Source organism: Dipodomys merriami, unplaced genomic scaffold (genome assembly GCF_024711535.1).
Source record: "Dipodomys merriami isolate MVZ:Mamm:240054 unplaced genomic scaffold, mDipMer1.0.p SCAF_10, whole genome shotgun sequence".
NCBI lineage: Eukaryota > Metazoa > Chordata > Mammalia > Rodentia > Heteromyidae > Dipodomys > Dipodomys merriami.
Window position 1 is genome coordinate 25,287,522 of NW_027202271.1, and position 14,663 is coordinate 25,302,184.

Here is a 14,663-nt window from a genome sequence, read left to right on the forward strand (position 1 = left end):
TAGCTTCATGCAATCCCATTTGTCCAACCTTTCTTTGATTTGTTGTGTTTCTGGGTCTCTATTAAGAAAATTTCAGCCTGTGCCAAGGAGACCTAGGGTTTCTCCTATTCCTTCCTGTAATGTTTTCAGGGTGTCTGCTTTGACTCCGAGGTCTTTGATCCATTTGGAGTTGATTCCGGTGCAGGGTGATATATAAGGATCTAGCTTTAGTTTTCTACAGGTGATTAGTCAATTTTGCCAGCACCATTTACCTAAGAGGCTGTCTTTCTTCCATTCTAATTTTTTAGCTTCCTTATTGAAGATTAGATGGCTATAGGTCTGTGAGTTCATTTCTGGGTTTTCAATTCTATTTCTTTGGTCCTGAGGTCTGTTCTTGTGCCAATACCAAGCTGTTTTGATTACTATGGCTTTCCAGTACAGTTTGAAATTTGGTATTGATATTCCTCCAGCACTGTTCTTTCTCCAGAACAATGGTATAATCCCTGCAGGGTGCTATTTTCTTCAGTGCCACAAAGAGTAGAGAAGGGCAGATTATTACCTATTCAAGCAGACTAGTTATCAATACATCAGAGTTGATTTTCATTGCTACTAAATTAAGAAATTTGCATGTTTTCAGCTTACTTCTGCCTTTTGTCCTAATGTATATTCAGCCAACTGATCCCTCAGAGATTGCATTTTGAACTTCAGTAAATAAGACAGATGAAAACCACTCGTTTTTCATGAGCTATATTCAATTGTCCTACTTAAAAGTCAGTAAGAGATAATCTGTGAACCACTTCTATCCTGGCACTTATTCCTACAGCACTGCACAACCAGAAAGGATTAAATCACTGACCTAACTCTGAAATTAAGCAAACTGAGGACTGGTAATGGGAGTCAGCTTGCTGAAGCCACAGGCTGGCTGGGGGTAGAGCCAAGATGACCTCGAGCTGCCTCTTCACATTATTATCATGTGCTTCCCCACCACCACGATATTCAACTGCCATAATGTGCATAAGTTTGATAAATTTGTCTTCCCCCAAAGAATGTTAAAAGCCCCAAGTTAAAAGCTCTGTACCTTTACTCTTTATACACTAAGTGAAATAGACAGACAATGGATGATGACGATACGAAAAAAAGCAGTGCATTATATTACTAAGTAATCCCAGAAGTGTTATGGACTTGCATGCCTAAAGACGTGTACTTTAGCTCTGTCTGTAAACAATTGGGGCTCCTATCATTTTGATTGATCAAAGTGGCTAATACTAACCTTCCTCAGTCATCTAAGGACCTTAAGCAGCCCACAAAGATACATGCTATATAAGCCCTTTAGAGCAGAAAGTGAACTCCTAACTTTATATACAAGCATGTATGATGTACCATCGCCTTTTAAAAGTGGTCCATGTTTTCCTGTCTGTACCACAGAGATAAAAATGATAGACTATTATGGTGAACTCTCACTACTACATATTACATCAGAAGTCCTTACAGTGTAGTCTGGGAACTGCTAGATGTCTTTAGAACCTCATCAAGGGATGTATGAGTTGAAAACCAGGACAATGCTCTTTTTCTTTCTCCATCTCATTCTCTCATGAATACATATGGGTTTGGCTTATGTCTGTGATAGTCAAACCAACTGACTGTGGAAGCTGGTAAGTACCTAGCTATCTGCCACCATGCCACATATTAGAGAGTGTTGTGAGTTATAGATAACCTTCTTACATTTTGTTTGGGAAAATACTATTTTTTCTATTAAGAATATGCTTACATACTTGTTAAAAGAATTTAAACATTTGAAAAGTTCCTTAGCATTAATTTCTAATAAATTATCATCAGAGTTGACAACAAAAACAAAAACCCTCACAGTCATCATCAGAACAAACGTCAGTATCAGGGTGGAGATATTTAATTGCTGAAATTTAGACTTTCATATCTGTATAAGAAGTAAAGACTTGGGGTGGGACAGGGAGAGGAAGGAGCTCCAGAGAACTCTGAGCTTTTGTATCCAAAGCAAACTGCTGGCTTCAACATGAACAATATACTCTATACCTAATTCAATAACGTTTTAGTGTGTGCATAAAGGATTGATGAGCAGGCAATTTATGAATACAGTAATCCCTCTTTATCCATAGGGAATATGTTCCAAGGACTCCAATGACTACTTAAAACTACAGTTATAGTCTATGTTTATAGTCTATGTATTTAGAAACTAGACACAGGAAAAGATTAAGAACTAATGATAAACCTATACTGTAGAAGTTATGTACATTCAGCCTCTTCTTTCTGAAAGTAGACCCACCCTTCTTGGGAGAAGAGAGGATGCAAAGCCAATGTGATAAGATGAAGTGAGTGGACTGAGGTAATCCTTAGGCTACTACAGAAGAGATACTCGAATATAAGCACTCTGTTAGATACTGTCCATTTGATAACCAAAACTAAGTAAAAGGGTAACACAGACAGTGTGTATATACTGGATATAGGGATTCCATACTAGATGGGATTGGGTGAGATCTCATCAGAAAGGTGCATACTTTAAAATTTACGAATTTTCCTGGAATTTTCAATTTCGGGGTTTTGGACTGTAGTTGACCACAGGTATCTAAAGCCACAGAACCATGGATAAAGAGGAATGGCTATATACTACTTCAATTAAAAAAATAGTAAAACCACACAAAGGAAAGAATAAAGCAGTGAATTGGTTAAAGAGCAGCGAACATGTGTTCATGATGGAGCCCATGTTCAGAAATGTCGTTGGGTTTCCCAACTCAGTATCCTTGCACAAGATGCATCCCTCATTCTTGAACACCAAGAAACCTACTTTGCCTAGCACCATTTATTCTTACATGCTTCCTTCCTACTAAAAAGTTGGAAAGCTGGATGTATTTGTTTTCCCCACAGGGCAACCCAGGTGCTGAGCATACCAAATCTGCCAATAAACATTCATTTCCAGATGGATCTGACATGTGTAGGAATAGTGGGGGACTGTTGTACTCCCAGGAGAAGAACAGGTCATTTTAGATCAGCTTTCAGAACAAAGATGGTTTTTCCTTCATTTGAAATGGAAAGAACTTCATCATGTGTCCACTCTTTCAATGGACACATATTTGTGCAGTACCACACACTGCTTTATATTAAATATTGGGGGAAGCCGGGCGCCAGTGGTTCAGCCTGTAATCCTACCTACTCAGGAGAATGAGATCCAAGGATTGCAGTTCAGAGCCAGCCTGGGTAGGAAAGTCCATGAGACTCTTATCTCCAATAAATCACCAGAAAACCAGAAGTGGCGCTGTGGCTCAAGTGGTAGAGTGCTTGCCTTGAGTTGAAGAGCTGAGGGACAGCGCCCAGGCTCAGAGATCAAGTCCCACGACGGACAGAAAAAAAATTGGGGGAGTTCAGGTACCTATGGCAATGCTCATGCCTCACTCAGGATTATTTGTTAAAAGTTAAAACAACGTAAACAAGAGATGTCACTCACTTCTCTCCACTACATGAATGCTATGAAGTTCCTGTAGCCCTAAAGAATTGGTGGGCTGTACTTTGGAGGAGGGTATTAAACATGTCTTCAAAAAATATTTCTCTAAAATTTAAGCTTAAATGTTACCGTGAAGCAGTAATGTTTTTCACTTCAGTTTGGGCACAGCTCAACAAATCACTCATCTGAGAAGACTTTCAAATATAATACTTACATTACATTTTTTTAAATTCCCACTTGAATATCATTCCTATGAAGACATCATTTTCAAATTATGATTTAACCAAGATATATATATATATATATATATATATATATATATATATGGCTGTGTATCCCAGGACTATTATTTACTTGTTTGTTTATTCATTCATTCACTCACTTATTCATTCATTCATTCATCCAGAACAATGATGTATATATGTATGTCAGAGGTCAAACCCAAGGCCTCAGAAATGCTAGGGAAATGCTATATCTCTAGACAACCCCCCTCCCCCCCCGCCAGAGATTGTTTTCATTTATTTTTTATTTTATTTTTTTATTGTGAAAATACCATACGGAAGGGTTACAATTACTGGGCAAGGTAATGCGTACATTTCTTTTTTTTGGGGGGGGGGGTCCAGTCATGGGGCCTGAACTCTGGGCCTGGGCACTGTTCCTCAGCTCTTCAGCTCAAGGCTAGTGCTCTACCACTTGAGCCACAGCGCCACTTTTGGCTTTTTTCTTTTTGCTTATGTGGTGCTGAGGAATCGAACCCAGGGCCTCAGGCATGCAAGGCAAGCGCTCTACCACTGAGCCACCTTCCCAGCCCAATGAGTACATTTATCAAGCACTGTTGCCTCCTCTTTGTTTCCCCTTACTCTCCCTTTATTTTTTATTTTATTATTTTTATTCATTGTTATTGTAGAGGTAATGTACGGAGATGTTTCGGTTATGTAAGTTAGGTAAAGAGTACAATTCTTTAGAACCATTTCTCCCCTTCCCAAGCTCTCTCTCAGGTGTTCCTTCCCATCCTCATCCACAAGATGGACAGTTCATTTTCCAAATATCTAGGGAGCATCACTCTTGTATTTGTTCACCCTCGCTCCACCTTTTCTGTGCCCCTAGACCCTCCCAAATACAAACAAACAAAAGGAAATGAAAACAAAAACAGCAACCATTTACCATAGTCAACATATGGAATCAACCCTATCCAGAAAACGTGATACACACACACACACACACACACACACACACAATGGTATTCTACTCATACATCAGAAAGAATGATGACATTGTACCTTTCATAAAGGAATAGAAAGTCTTGGAAGAAATTGTATTGAGTGAAGTGAGCCAGAGCCAAAGAAACACAGGCTGCATGGTTTCTCTCATTTGTGGAACTAGGAAGAATGTGCCTATAAATCGACAAGTAAACACACTGAATGGTTAAAAAATGTGTACACACACACACACACACACACACACACACACACACACTGGGATATGACAAATTATATAGGATTCTAGACATTCACACACTGAGGCCAATGGAGGATATGTACAGGAGTGGTTGCTATGTGTACACAATCATATAAAATAATATTTTATAAAATGAACTCCAAGAAAAGGGATTGTTTTTAGTAGTGAAAAATTAACTACCAGTAAGGAAAAAAAATATGCTGTGACAATAAGCAGAGTACAGTGCAACTGCTGAAAATGACAGTGAAGGCCTAGTATTGTAGCTCATGCTAATAATCTAAAAGGATGAAGCATTAGTTTTATGAGTTCTAGGTCAGGCTAGGTCAGACCCTGTCTCTAGCTCAAACATACAACAGCAAAAGCAACAAAAAACAATTTAAGAAATAATAGAGTACAACATTTAATTTCTCTGTTTGAAGTGAAAAGCTGCCTATGAATAGATAGAATTAATTCAGTTTGCGAATACATAAATATATACTGATAGATACACAGATATTGTCAATTCAAATTATGATAAAATTTATGTATAATGTTTATGTCCTTCATAATGCTTATGAGAATCTGAAGTGTCTACAATAAACAAACCTGTAATGAAGAAAAATATTATGTACATTCTTGAGTACTTAGTGCCTTTCTCTAGTTTTGACAGGTTAGTAGGCATCTAAAGGTATTTTAAAATTCTTCACATTCATAGTTATGAATGACAGTTTTTTTTACAAGAGAAATTTTTGCCTAAGGGTCAAACTCTGCTAGAAAAATAATATTCTCAGCACGAGTTTAATTAAACTTGCAGCTGACAAGCATCAGGCCTATTGGGCAACAAGAAGCACTTTGAAAAGCAAGAAAATAAAACTATTAAAGCAGTTTTTCAATCAGGAAACAGACATTGTAATGTGCTTGCAGAAAGCTCTTTGCATTTGAATCCCAAATAAAATAATGTTCACATGAATCTGAGCGCACCTGTCTTGAAACCTAGAGGCAGTGTAAAAGCAAGCCTATTGGCAGATCCCAAACAAGGGTATGAAAGAAGCCATGAAGACTATTTTAAATATTGGGGGATTGGAGGTAACCAAGAAGTGACTGTTGGCAGTAAGAGCTCAGTGTCAATTGCAACAGTGGCAAATCCTTTGCTTTTGGCTGAAATGTTATCAGTTTAATGTTATTATCATTCCACGCATCCTACTGCCTATGAGATATGATATGTCTAATTTAAACAGAAAATTCAAAACTTATATAATACAGCATGTTACAGAATCATTGCCAAAGAATCCATCTCAGAAAAAAAAATAAAGATGAACATATCCTGAAGGGCATGAAGATTGAGAACTAGACCTTCAGGAATTCACTTGCAAGTATTGATACAGCTAGGATCCTAAATGTCCCCTAAGGCCATGTGTCAAAGGGCTGGTCATTAGCCTGTGGAACTATTGGGAGAGATGGAAGCTTTTAGGATTTCAAGGTCAAGGGGAGGAAGTTAGATCATTGGGCATCCTTAGAGGAGATTCCATACCCCCCTCTCAGTCTCTCTCCTCTCTCTCTCCCTCTCCCTCCCTCCCTCCCTCCCTCTGTCGCTCTGTCTCTCTGTCTCTCTCTCTCTCAATTCCCACTTCCCTCCTCCCTGGCCACTATGAGGTAAACAGGCCTCTTCTGTACAGTACTCCTGCTAGGATATACTGTGTCAACAGGCCAAAGTCATTTGACACCTGACCATGGACTGAACCTTCCAAAAGTGTTTGTTTGTTTCCTGAAACTACTGGGGCTTAAACTCAGGGCCTATTACTCTCACTTGGCTTTTTCTCTCAAAGCTGGTGCTGTACCACTGGAACTACATCTCCACTTATAGCTTGTAGGTTGTTACTTGGAGATGAAAGTCTCTCAGACTTTTCTGCTCAGTCTGGCTTCAAACTATGCCTAAGATCTCAGCCTCCCAAGTAGCGAAGTTTACAGGTAGGAGCCATTAAACACCCAGCTCAAATATATTTCCTATAGTTCATCCTAATAGGCTGTTTATTTACAACAAAGTATGGTATCTATTTTTATATTGATTTATTTTAATTTATTTTTATTTAAGACTAAGTAAAACCCCCAAACAGTAATATCCTTTTTTGTGTTATTACATTTGATTTCCCAGCCTCATTCCCCTCACAGCCTCTCATCTGTAGTCACCGTACCTTCAAATTTACTTCCTAGCAAACATTTACATACCATCTTTTATTTTTGCCAACTGTATGCTTGGAATCAAATTTGTCAATGCTCACCTTTTCAAAAAGGCATAAAATGACTATTAATACACCACACCAGGACACTTAAATATAGTAATTCAATAATCTGCTGCATTTTTTATTTAAAAAATCGATTAATTACTTGAGGTTTCTTTCTTCTTATATGAAAAAGGTCACATGGTAAAGAAACCTCATGTTTTAAACTTTAAACATCTATTTTCAACTCCCTGGTAGGCCAGTAGAGTACACAAGACACTTCAGCTCTCTCAGCTTGGCAAGTAATTATCTCTGTGTCTGCCCACAGCCCCCTTCCTATGATGATTAATTACCCAACCACCCTGAAAGGTCCATTAGCCCTGGCTTGTGCAAGTTATCGATGAACACACACACACACACACACACACACACACACACACACACACACACACACACACACACACACACACACACACACACTGCACACACACTAAACACTACTACAAAAACCCATACTGCACTTTGTGCTGCTGTCCTTGTGAGCCCCCCAAATCCAGTAATCTGAAAAAACAATTCCCTTTCAAAATGGACTTTGCTTAAGTAGGCACTGGTGGCCCATGCCTATAATCCTAGATACTAAGAAGGCTGAGGTTTGAGGATCAAGGTTCAAAGCCAGACCAGGCAAAAAAGTCCATGAGACTCCTGTCTCCAATAAACATCCGAAAGTAGAGCTGTGGCTCAAGCAGTACAGACTCAACCGTTGAGAAGAAAAACAAGCCAAGGGACAGTGCCCAGACCCTGAGTTTGAGCCTTAATGCTAACACAAAGAGAAAGAAGAAAGAAAGAAGGAAAGCAAAGAAAAGAGAAAATAAAATAAAATGTTGTATTTCAGAAGACAGAACTGATCCGACCACACCAGAAAAAGAGCAACAGAACAGGTACCTTGATTTCCCCTGATATTTACAGTGGGTGATCTCTTTTTTGAAAAAAGAAAAACACCATGCAGTGATTCCTGACTCTCAGGAGCACTCCCCAGCACCACATACAGAAGTCTTTATTAAAGCAAGTACTTCTTGGACAGCACTCACTTGACTGGCCCCTAGCTGAAAGTGATTCAAGTTTTAAGCATAGTTTCCACTGATTAATTAAACAGGGGCAAAGCAAAGAGATATTTTCCAAACTGATTCCACATAAAGCCCTCAGTGACCTGAATATTAAGTTATATAGAGTTCATCAAGCCAAGCCAGTATTTGCAGAGTGCCAGCATTGCAAAAGTCTTCTAGGGTGTTCTCCCACACACACATGGAAGACAACCCAAATGTTGCTGGTTTTTCTCAACTGAGGATGTCAAAACTCTTGAAACCAAAGTGTTAAGTTACTTTGAGAAGAATTCAGTAGCATAAAGTTATTGGACTAAAGGAAAAGTATCTACTAGAGTTCTAAATTGGAAAGCTTAGTGAAAAATGTGAAAGAACAACATTGGAATGGTACTTGATTTTTTTTTTTGTCTTAGGTTTATCCAGCTTCTTTTGCATTTTGATCCAGAAATGTGTGTTTTCCCTATGGTCAATATGGAACCCAGTCAATGGCAATGCATGTAAATGACAATCAAAGCATGGATAAACGTCTGTAATTTCATTCACCTTCTTCCTCTCCTGTCCTCATTTTCAGGGGGTAGTAAAGACTTTCTCCTTGACCAAACTTTGCTTAAGTTGTCTGATCTCTTTTCTTCAGTAGGCCACAACCTTCACACCTACTCTGGGGGTCTTCTGCAGTCGAATCTTGCAAAGTCTGCTCAGAAGGAATCCCTAACCTTGGTTTCTAATAAAGTTCTTCACCCTTTGCCTTTGATATACAAGTCTTTGGCCTGCTTTTAGCCTAAGCTTGCTAGGTCAGATCAGTTTAGTGTGAGTGATGTATCTTAGTAACTCCTCACTCTGCTCTGTGACTATTTACCCTTCTTGTCAGGAGATGAGCTTGAGCATTATATTGTGATGATTTTAAATAAAGTTTTCTCTATTAGTTAAACAATTATAAGATCCTGTTTTCTTTAACAGCAGGTGCCTATAAAGGTCTTGGGACCTTCAAGTACAGAGCTAATCACAATGCTACAAAGAAAACACAGTTTGCTTCCCCAGTGTGACATAAAGGCTCCAAATATCTAGATTCAAAATTGCTCAGAAGCACTAAACCAATAAAGCTATGACCAAAACAACAAAAACAGAAACAAAGTTAACAAAATTTACTACTGTCTTTAGTTTTGTGGCATCAACCTGCATGCTAGCTACTCAAGAGGCTGAGATTAGGATGACCAGTTGAGACCTTCCATTTTATGGAAGGAAGAAGCTGGGTGTGATGCCATGCACTTGCCATCCCAGCTATGCTAGAAAGCATAAAATGGGAGAACTGTAGTCCTGGGACACATCTGGACAAAAAGACAACAAAAAGGAGACAGGGCTGGAGCCTTAGATCAGTGGTGAAGGCCCTGCCTAGCAATTGAAGGGCCCTGAATTCAAACTTAGTACCACTAAAAGTCCATGATTTCATTTGAACTTAAGTTTTAAAAAATGCATAAAAGGAAGAGCTGAGGCCAGTGGTTCACATTTATAATCCTAGTTGCTCAGGGAGCTGAGCTCCAGAGGATTATGGTTCATAGCCAGCCCAAGCAGAAAAGTTCCAGAACTCTATCTCCAATTAACCAACAAAAAAGGGCTGGGGGCATGGGTCAAGCAGTAAAGTAAAACAAGCAAGTGGAATAAGCATGAGGCAAAAGAGAGAAGATCAAATTATAAAATATTCTTTCTTGTTTGTTATTATTTGCACTCTTTCCCAGGAATACTTCTTTCAGAAAGGTAATGAGGGGAAAAAGAAGACTTTTATAGTTAGGGTCATTACTATACTCTTTTTTTTTTTTTTTTTTTTTTTACTGTACAAAGGGGTTAGAGTTACGTGAGTAAGGTAATGAGTGCCTTTCTTATGGAGCATTGTTACCCCCTCCTTTGTTTTTCCCCTACCATCCCTTCCCTCCTCATGTCCCCAACTCCTCCTTCTCCCTACCCCCAGCTGTAAAGTTTGTTTTCAACATAGTGTTTTGTACATCTCATTGTTACAATGGGTCAACCTGTATCCTTATTTAAGCATTTTGTTATTTCCCTTCCCCTCCACAAATTAGAAAGATGTATAGACAAGATGTAGGGCACACAGGGGTTATACCATGGGGGAAGAGCATACAAAAGAACACAAAAAATCACACAGTACATTATAAGTACATTAAAACAACAGCAACAAAGATAAAACTTCTTGTGTCCCTAACTTGGGGTTCATTTCGCTTAGCATCGTCTTACATGGTCATATGTACATAGCTTTTGACCTTTTCTGACTGTCCCAGTCATAATAGTAGTTATTGCAAATAAGGGAAACCATGGGACCTATGCTTCTTTGGGCCTGGCTTACTTCACTTAATATAATTTTGTAATCATTCTTAAAAGGGATTAACAGCCCATATAAAAAAATAGACTTTTCTCTCTTTTCATAAAGGGCTGGTCATCGACGTTAGAGTGCCACTTTTCTTCTTCACTCTTTTGATCAGCCACCAAATGATGGTAGTTCTCTGTCCCCAGGAAGGCTTGAAACTACATTCCCTTCTAGACATGGAAGCAAAACTCTTCTGAATAAAGCATACTTCTTATCGCCACTCTCAGAGCAATATTCTTACTTATTCTATCCCCCCTCTAGGCCCTTCTAGAACAAAGGGCAGAGACTTTCCACCTCCCATTAGATACTCTAGGAAAAGGCAGTATTTCTGGTGACCACTTCTAATTACCCACAGTTTCTCTTCCTTTTTCTCTTTTCCTTATTTCATCCATTTAGGTCACTTAGGATATATCTTTGCAGGAAGAAAACCCTCAGCTGATAAGAGAATAATATAAAAAGATGACAAGACAAAGTCTTGGCCAAACCTGGGTTTAGGCAACTGTAACACTGCAGAGAGAGGGCTTGGAAGTGTGGGCTCTAGTGTTGGACTGTTTGGACTAAAATATAGGCTTTCCTAAGGGTGTACAACCCAGGGCAAGACCCTTCATCACTCTACCACGTCTACCAGTAGAAGGATAGTCCTTACTTCCTAGGACTGCAGTAAAAAATCAGATGACACAATATGAAGTTAAAAACATCGTAAACTCTAAAGAGTAAGCACCAACTATGTAAGCTTTTATTACTATCATTTGTGAAATTCTACATGTATTGAATGGGAATAATGGGCATAATGTCCACATGACATTTTATGAAAATATTACAGAGCATCCTTAGTATGAATCTTTTGGGGGAAGGAAATAAATATATTTTTTTTACGAGGGCATTAAAATGGTCCAGAAAAGCACACATCACCAAACACTGGAATACTAGGTAGAGAGTAAAAGGGGTGGAAGGGAGTTGACAGTTTTATATGATCTTTGTAACACCCATGTACTACTTTCATAACTCATTGTGAAAATCAAACATTTTACCACCGTCTTTCTAGTTTTCAATTGAATATTTCTCATCTTCTAGCCTAGAGAAAGATAAGCTTCTTGGAGAGAGGAGAACTGAGGCTCTGTAAAGATTAGGCAGAGTCTCGGCCCTCCTGTCTGTTCATCTGAAATTCCTTAACCTCCTGTACTGCCCTGGCTACATCAAATACCTACCATAGGTATCCAGACAGCCTATGTTTGCTCATTATGGTGCCCGAGGATTTTCTGTCCTCAGGGTTTTTAGTATCTTCCTACCTCGCACAACTTTGTCCCTATTTACTTGAGGCTGTTTCCCACTGTTAGTCCAGTGCCCTTCTAATGCCAAGCCCAACGATATTACTACAAATCTATACTGTTCCAGTACAAAGTCCCCCCCTCCACTTACCCTGCAAAGGGTCCAGATAGGCTTTCAATACCACTCTCCCCACCCATGCCCCCCTCCTCCCGCAGGCGCACTAAGTATATAGACTTTTTTTTTCTTTCCTTTAGGTCTTTCCCTACACAGATGTTTACTTTTGTTTTAGTTTTCTTTTGGAAGTTACTTTGCCACTTTATACCATCTTCACTCTTTTCCATTCTCCTCACTGATCTCTTATTGTCCATTAACGTTTCTGCTTCTCTTCTCCTCTCCTCTCCTCTCCTCTTCTTCTCTTCCCTTCTCTTCTTCTCTTCTCTTTGTTCTGTTTAGCTCCCATCCCACTTAGTCTGGTCTCCTCACACTCCAAGCGTCTATCCCCACTTATACACACGCCTAGGGAGAAACGTTTATGGAATGGGGCAGGAAGGAAGACAGGATTCAAGAATACAGGCAGGTTGCCTGTCAAGCCATCTCTAGCATTGTGGAGCATCCCTGAGCCTTGCAGCTGGGAGTATGCAGCCACCAGAAGCAGGTCAGCATCCCGGCGCCGAGGAGTAAGGAGAGCCGATTGGTTCCCATATGGACCAATAAGAAGGCTAAGCCATACCCTGGGTGGGAAGGGCTAAGATTGGAAGCGGATAAGGTTAAAGGGAAAGGAAGGGGAAGGTGTGCCGGGCACCCGGGTTCAGTGTGCGCCTCGTACCCGCAGGGTCATGATTAATGTTAGAACTCTGATCTAAATCACCCTTTCCTACTTTTCACATATGTCTAGCTTAAATAGTAGATAATGGAAGCGGGGTGTGGGGCAGGGAGAGCACCCGTTACTTATCCTACCATTCATGAGATGGTTATTAACAGTCAATGGGGAGGAAGCTTTGGAGTAGGAAGGGCGACACGATCTTATCTGCACCCCTACCGCCTCAATTCCAGTCCACGCGCCACCAGCCTAGCTTAATCGGTTTTTAAAATAGCAAATCACCCAAACGCTCACTTAATCGCCAAATCTGATTAACAAAATGTTGAATTAGAATTAGACACCTGAGTAAGTTTCCTCCCTCTCCCAGGACTTGGGTGGAAACAGTGCTGGCGATGACCGAACACGCAGCGTTTCACTACCCCATGGATCAGAAGCCAAGGAACACAACTCTGGCTGCAAGTCGGGGAAACTGAGACCTTCGGAACTAACCCCGCCCCGCCCCCAGGCGCAGCCACAGCCCCTCCAAGCCTCTGCCCCCGCCTCTCTTCACCTGGGAGGGGACACGGATTGTTTTGCGGGGGGAGAGGAGGAGGGTGGGCGCACAGATCTCAGATTTTTTCTCCTATGTTTCAACTTCAGCAAGGCTGTTCCGTCCACTTTTTATTTTTACCCCCAAGTGTCGTCACCTGCAGACCAACGACCAGTCTAACCTGTGACCCCTCCCGCTACCCCACCACCCATAAGGAGGGAGGGGGGCGCAGACACCGCGTCCCAGCGCTGGGGACGCGCGGGGGGGGGGCATGGGAAGGGAAGTGGGGAGAAGAAGGAAACGATCCGTGGACGTAGACTGTTCCCCGTTAAGGCCTGGGGCCCCGAAGCCCGGGAGAGGAGGCTGGGAAGGGCCTGGAGGGGGAGCTGGGGAGGGGGTAGGCGCGGGGCGCCGCGGGGTCGCCGCACTCACTCTGCATAGCCGGTGGCCCAGGGCAGCCTCCGCGTCTCCTTGAGGATGAGGATGGGCCGGGCGATGTGGTCGGCGCTGCACTCCACCTCGTCCGGTGACAGCCCGAGGAACTCGGGCCGCCCGTAGGGGAAACGCAGCGGCAGGTCGGAGCCTCCGCAGCCGCCACCGCCGTGCTCGGAGCCGGAGCTGCCAGCCATGATGCCGCCCATGAAATTGGCCACGGCAGATTTCACTCGAGTGAGCATATTACTCCGGCGCCCGGCCGCGGCGACGCGAGCAGGAGGCGGCGGTGGCGGCGGCGGCGGCGGCGGCCCGGCGGGGCGCAGCGCGGGGCATGCAGGCTGCGGCTCCCCGAGCTCAGTGCTGCAGGGGGCCGAGCTCCGGCCTCCCCTGCTCCGTGTCGCCGCCGCCGCCTCCCCCCGCGACACTTCCGCAAGCCAGCGACATGGGCCGGAGCGGCAGAGGCACCGCGTGCTCCGGGAGCGGCCCGCCGGCCGCCGCCGCCGCCGCCACCACCACGGCCGCGCGTCCCTTCCCCGCCCCCGGCGCCCACCGCGCCAGCCCCGGGACCCGCCGCCGCCGCCGCCGCCGCCGCCGCTGCCACGGCTACAGCCGCCGTCGAGTCATGTGATAATCAGGCTGCCCGGGCTCCGGCGGCGCCGGCGGTCGCGGTGGCCGGGGCTCGGCCCCTCCCCTGCCGGCCCAAGCGAGGCCAGCACCCCGCTCGTGACCTCCTCGGGGAGAGGAAGTGCGGCCCGGCCGGTACCTGGGCGCAGGGCATGGGGGCGCTGTGCGCTCGGGCCCCCCCACCCCCAGCACAGGTGTTGGGGTGTGTGTGTGTTGGGGGGGGTGGGGTGGGGGTCGTCACGTGATGCTCGTGCGTCGCGGTGCAGGAATCCGCTCCCTTGGGAACCGTGCCAGTGCCAGTCGGAAAGGAAAAACTTGGAGAGCTTGCAGGAGCCACGGTAGACAGACAGGTGCACCCAGGGCGGGACGGCGACTTCCCAGGCCGGTCAAAAGAAAACAAGAGTC

The 14,663-nt window shown here is 43.0% G+C and overlaps 1 protein-coding gene across 1 annotated transcript in view; it reads right to left on the minus strand.

Moving 5' to 3' along the window:
- The window catches only part of Ppm1h (protein phosphatase, Mg2+/Mn2+ dependent 1H), a 200,921-nt gene extending 186,776 nt beyond the window's left edge, over positions 1–14,145 (minus strand). The window contains exon 1 of the mRNA XM_069987868.1: positions 13,632–14,145. Coding sequence (XP_069843969.1) covers positions 13,632–13,876 — 245 coding nt within the window. The 5' untranslated portion in view covers positions 13,877–14,145. The remainder of the gene's footprint in view (positions 1–13,631) is intronic.
- Between the last annotated feature and the right edge of the window lie 518 nt (positions 14,146–14,663).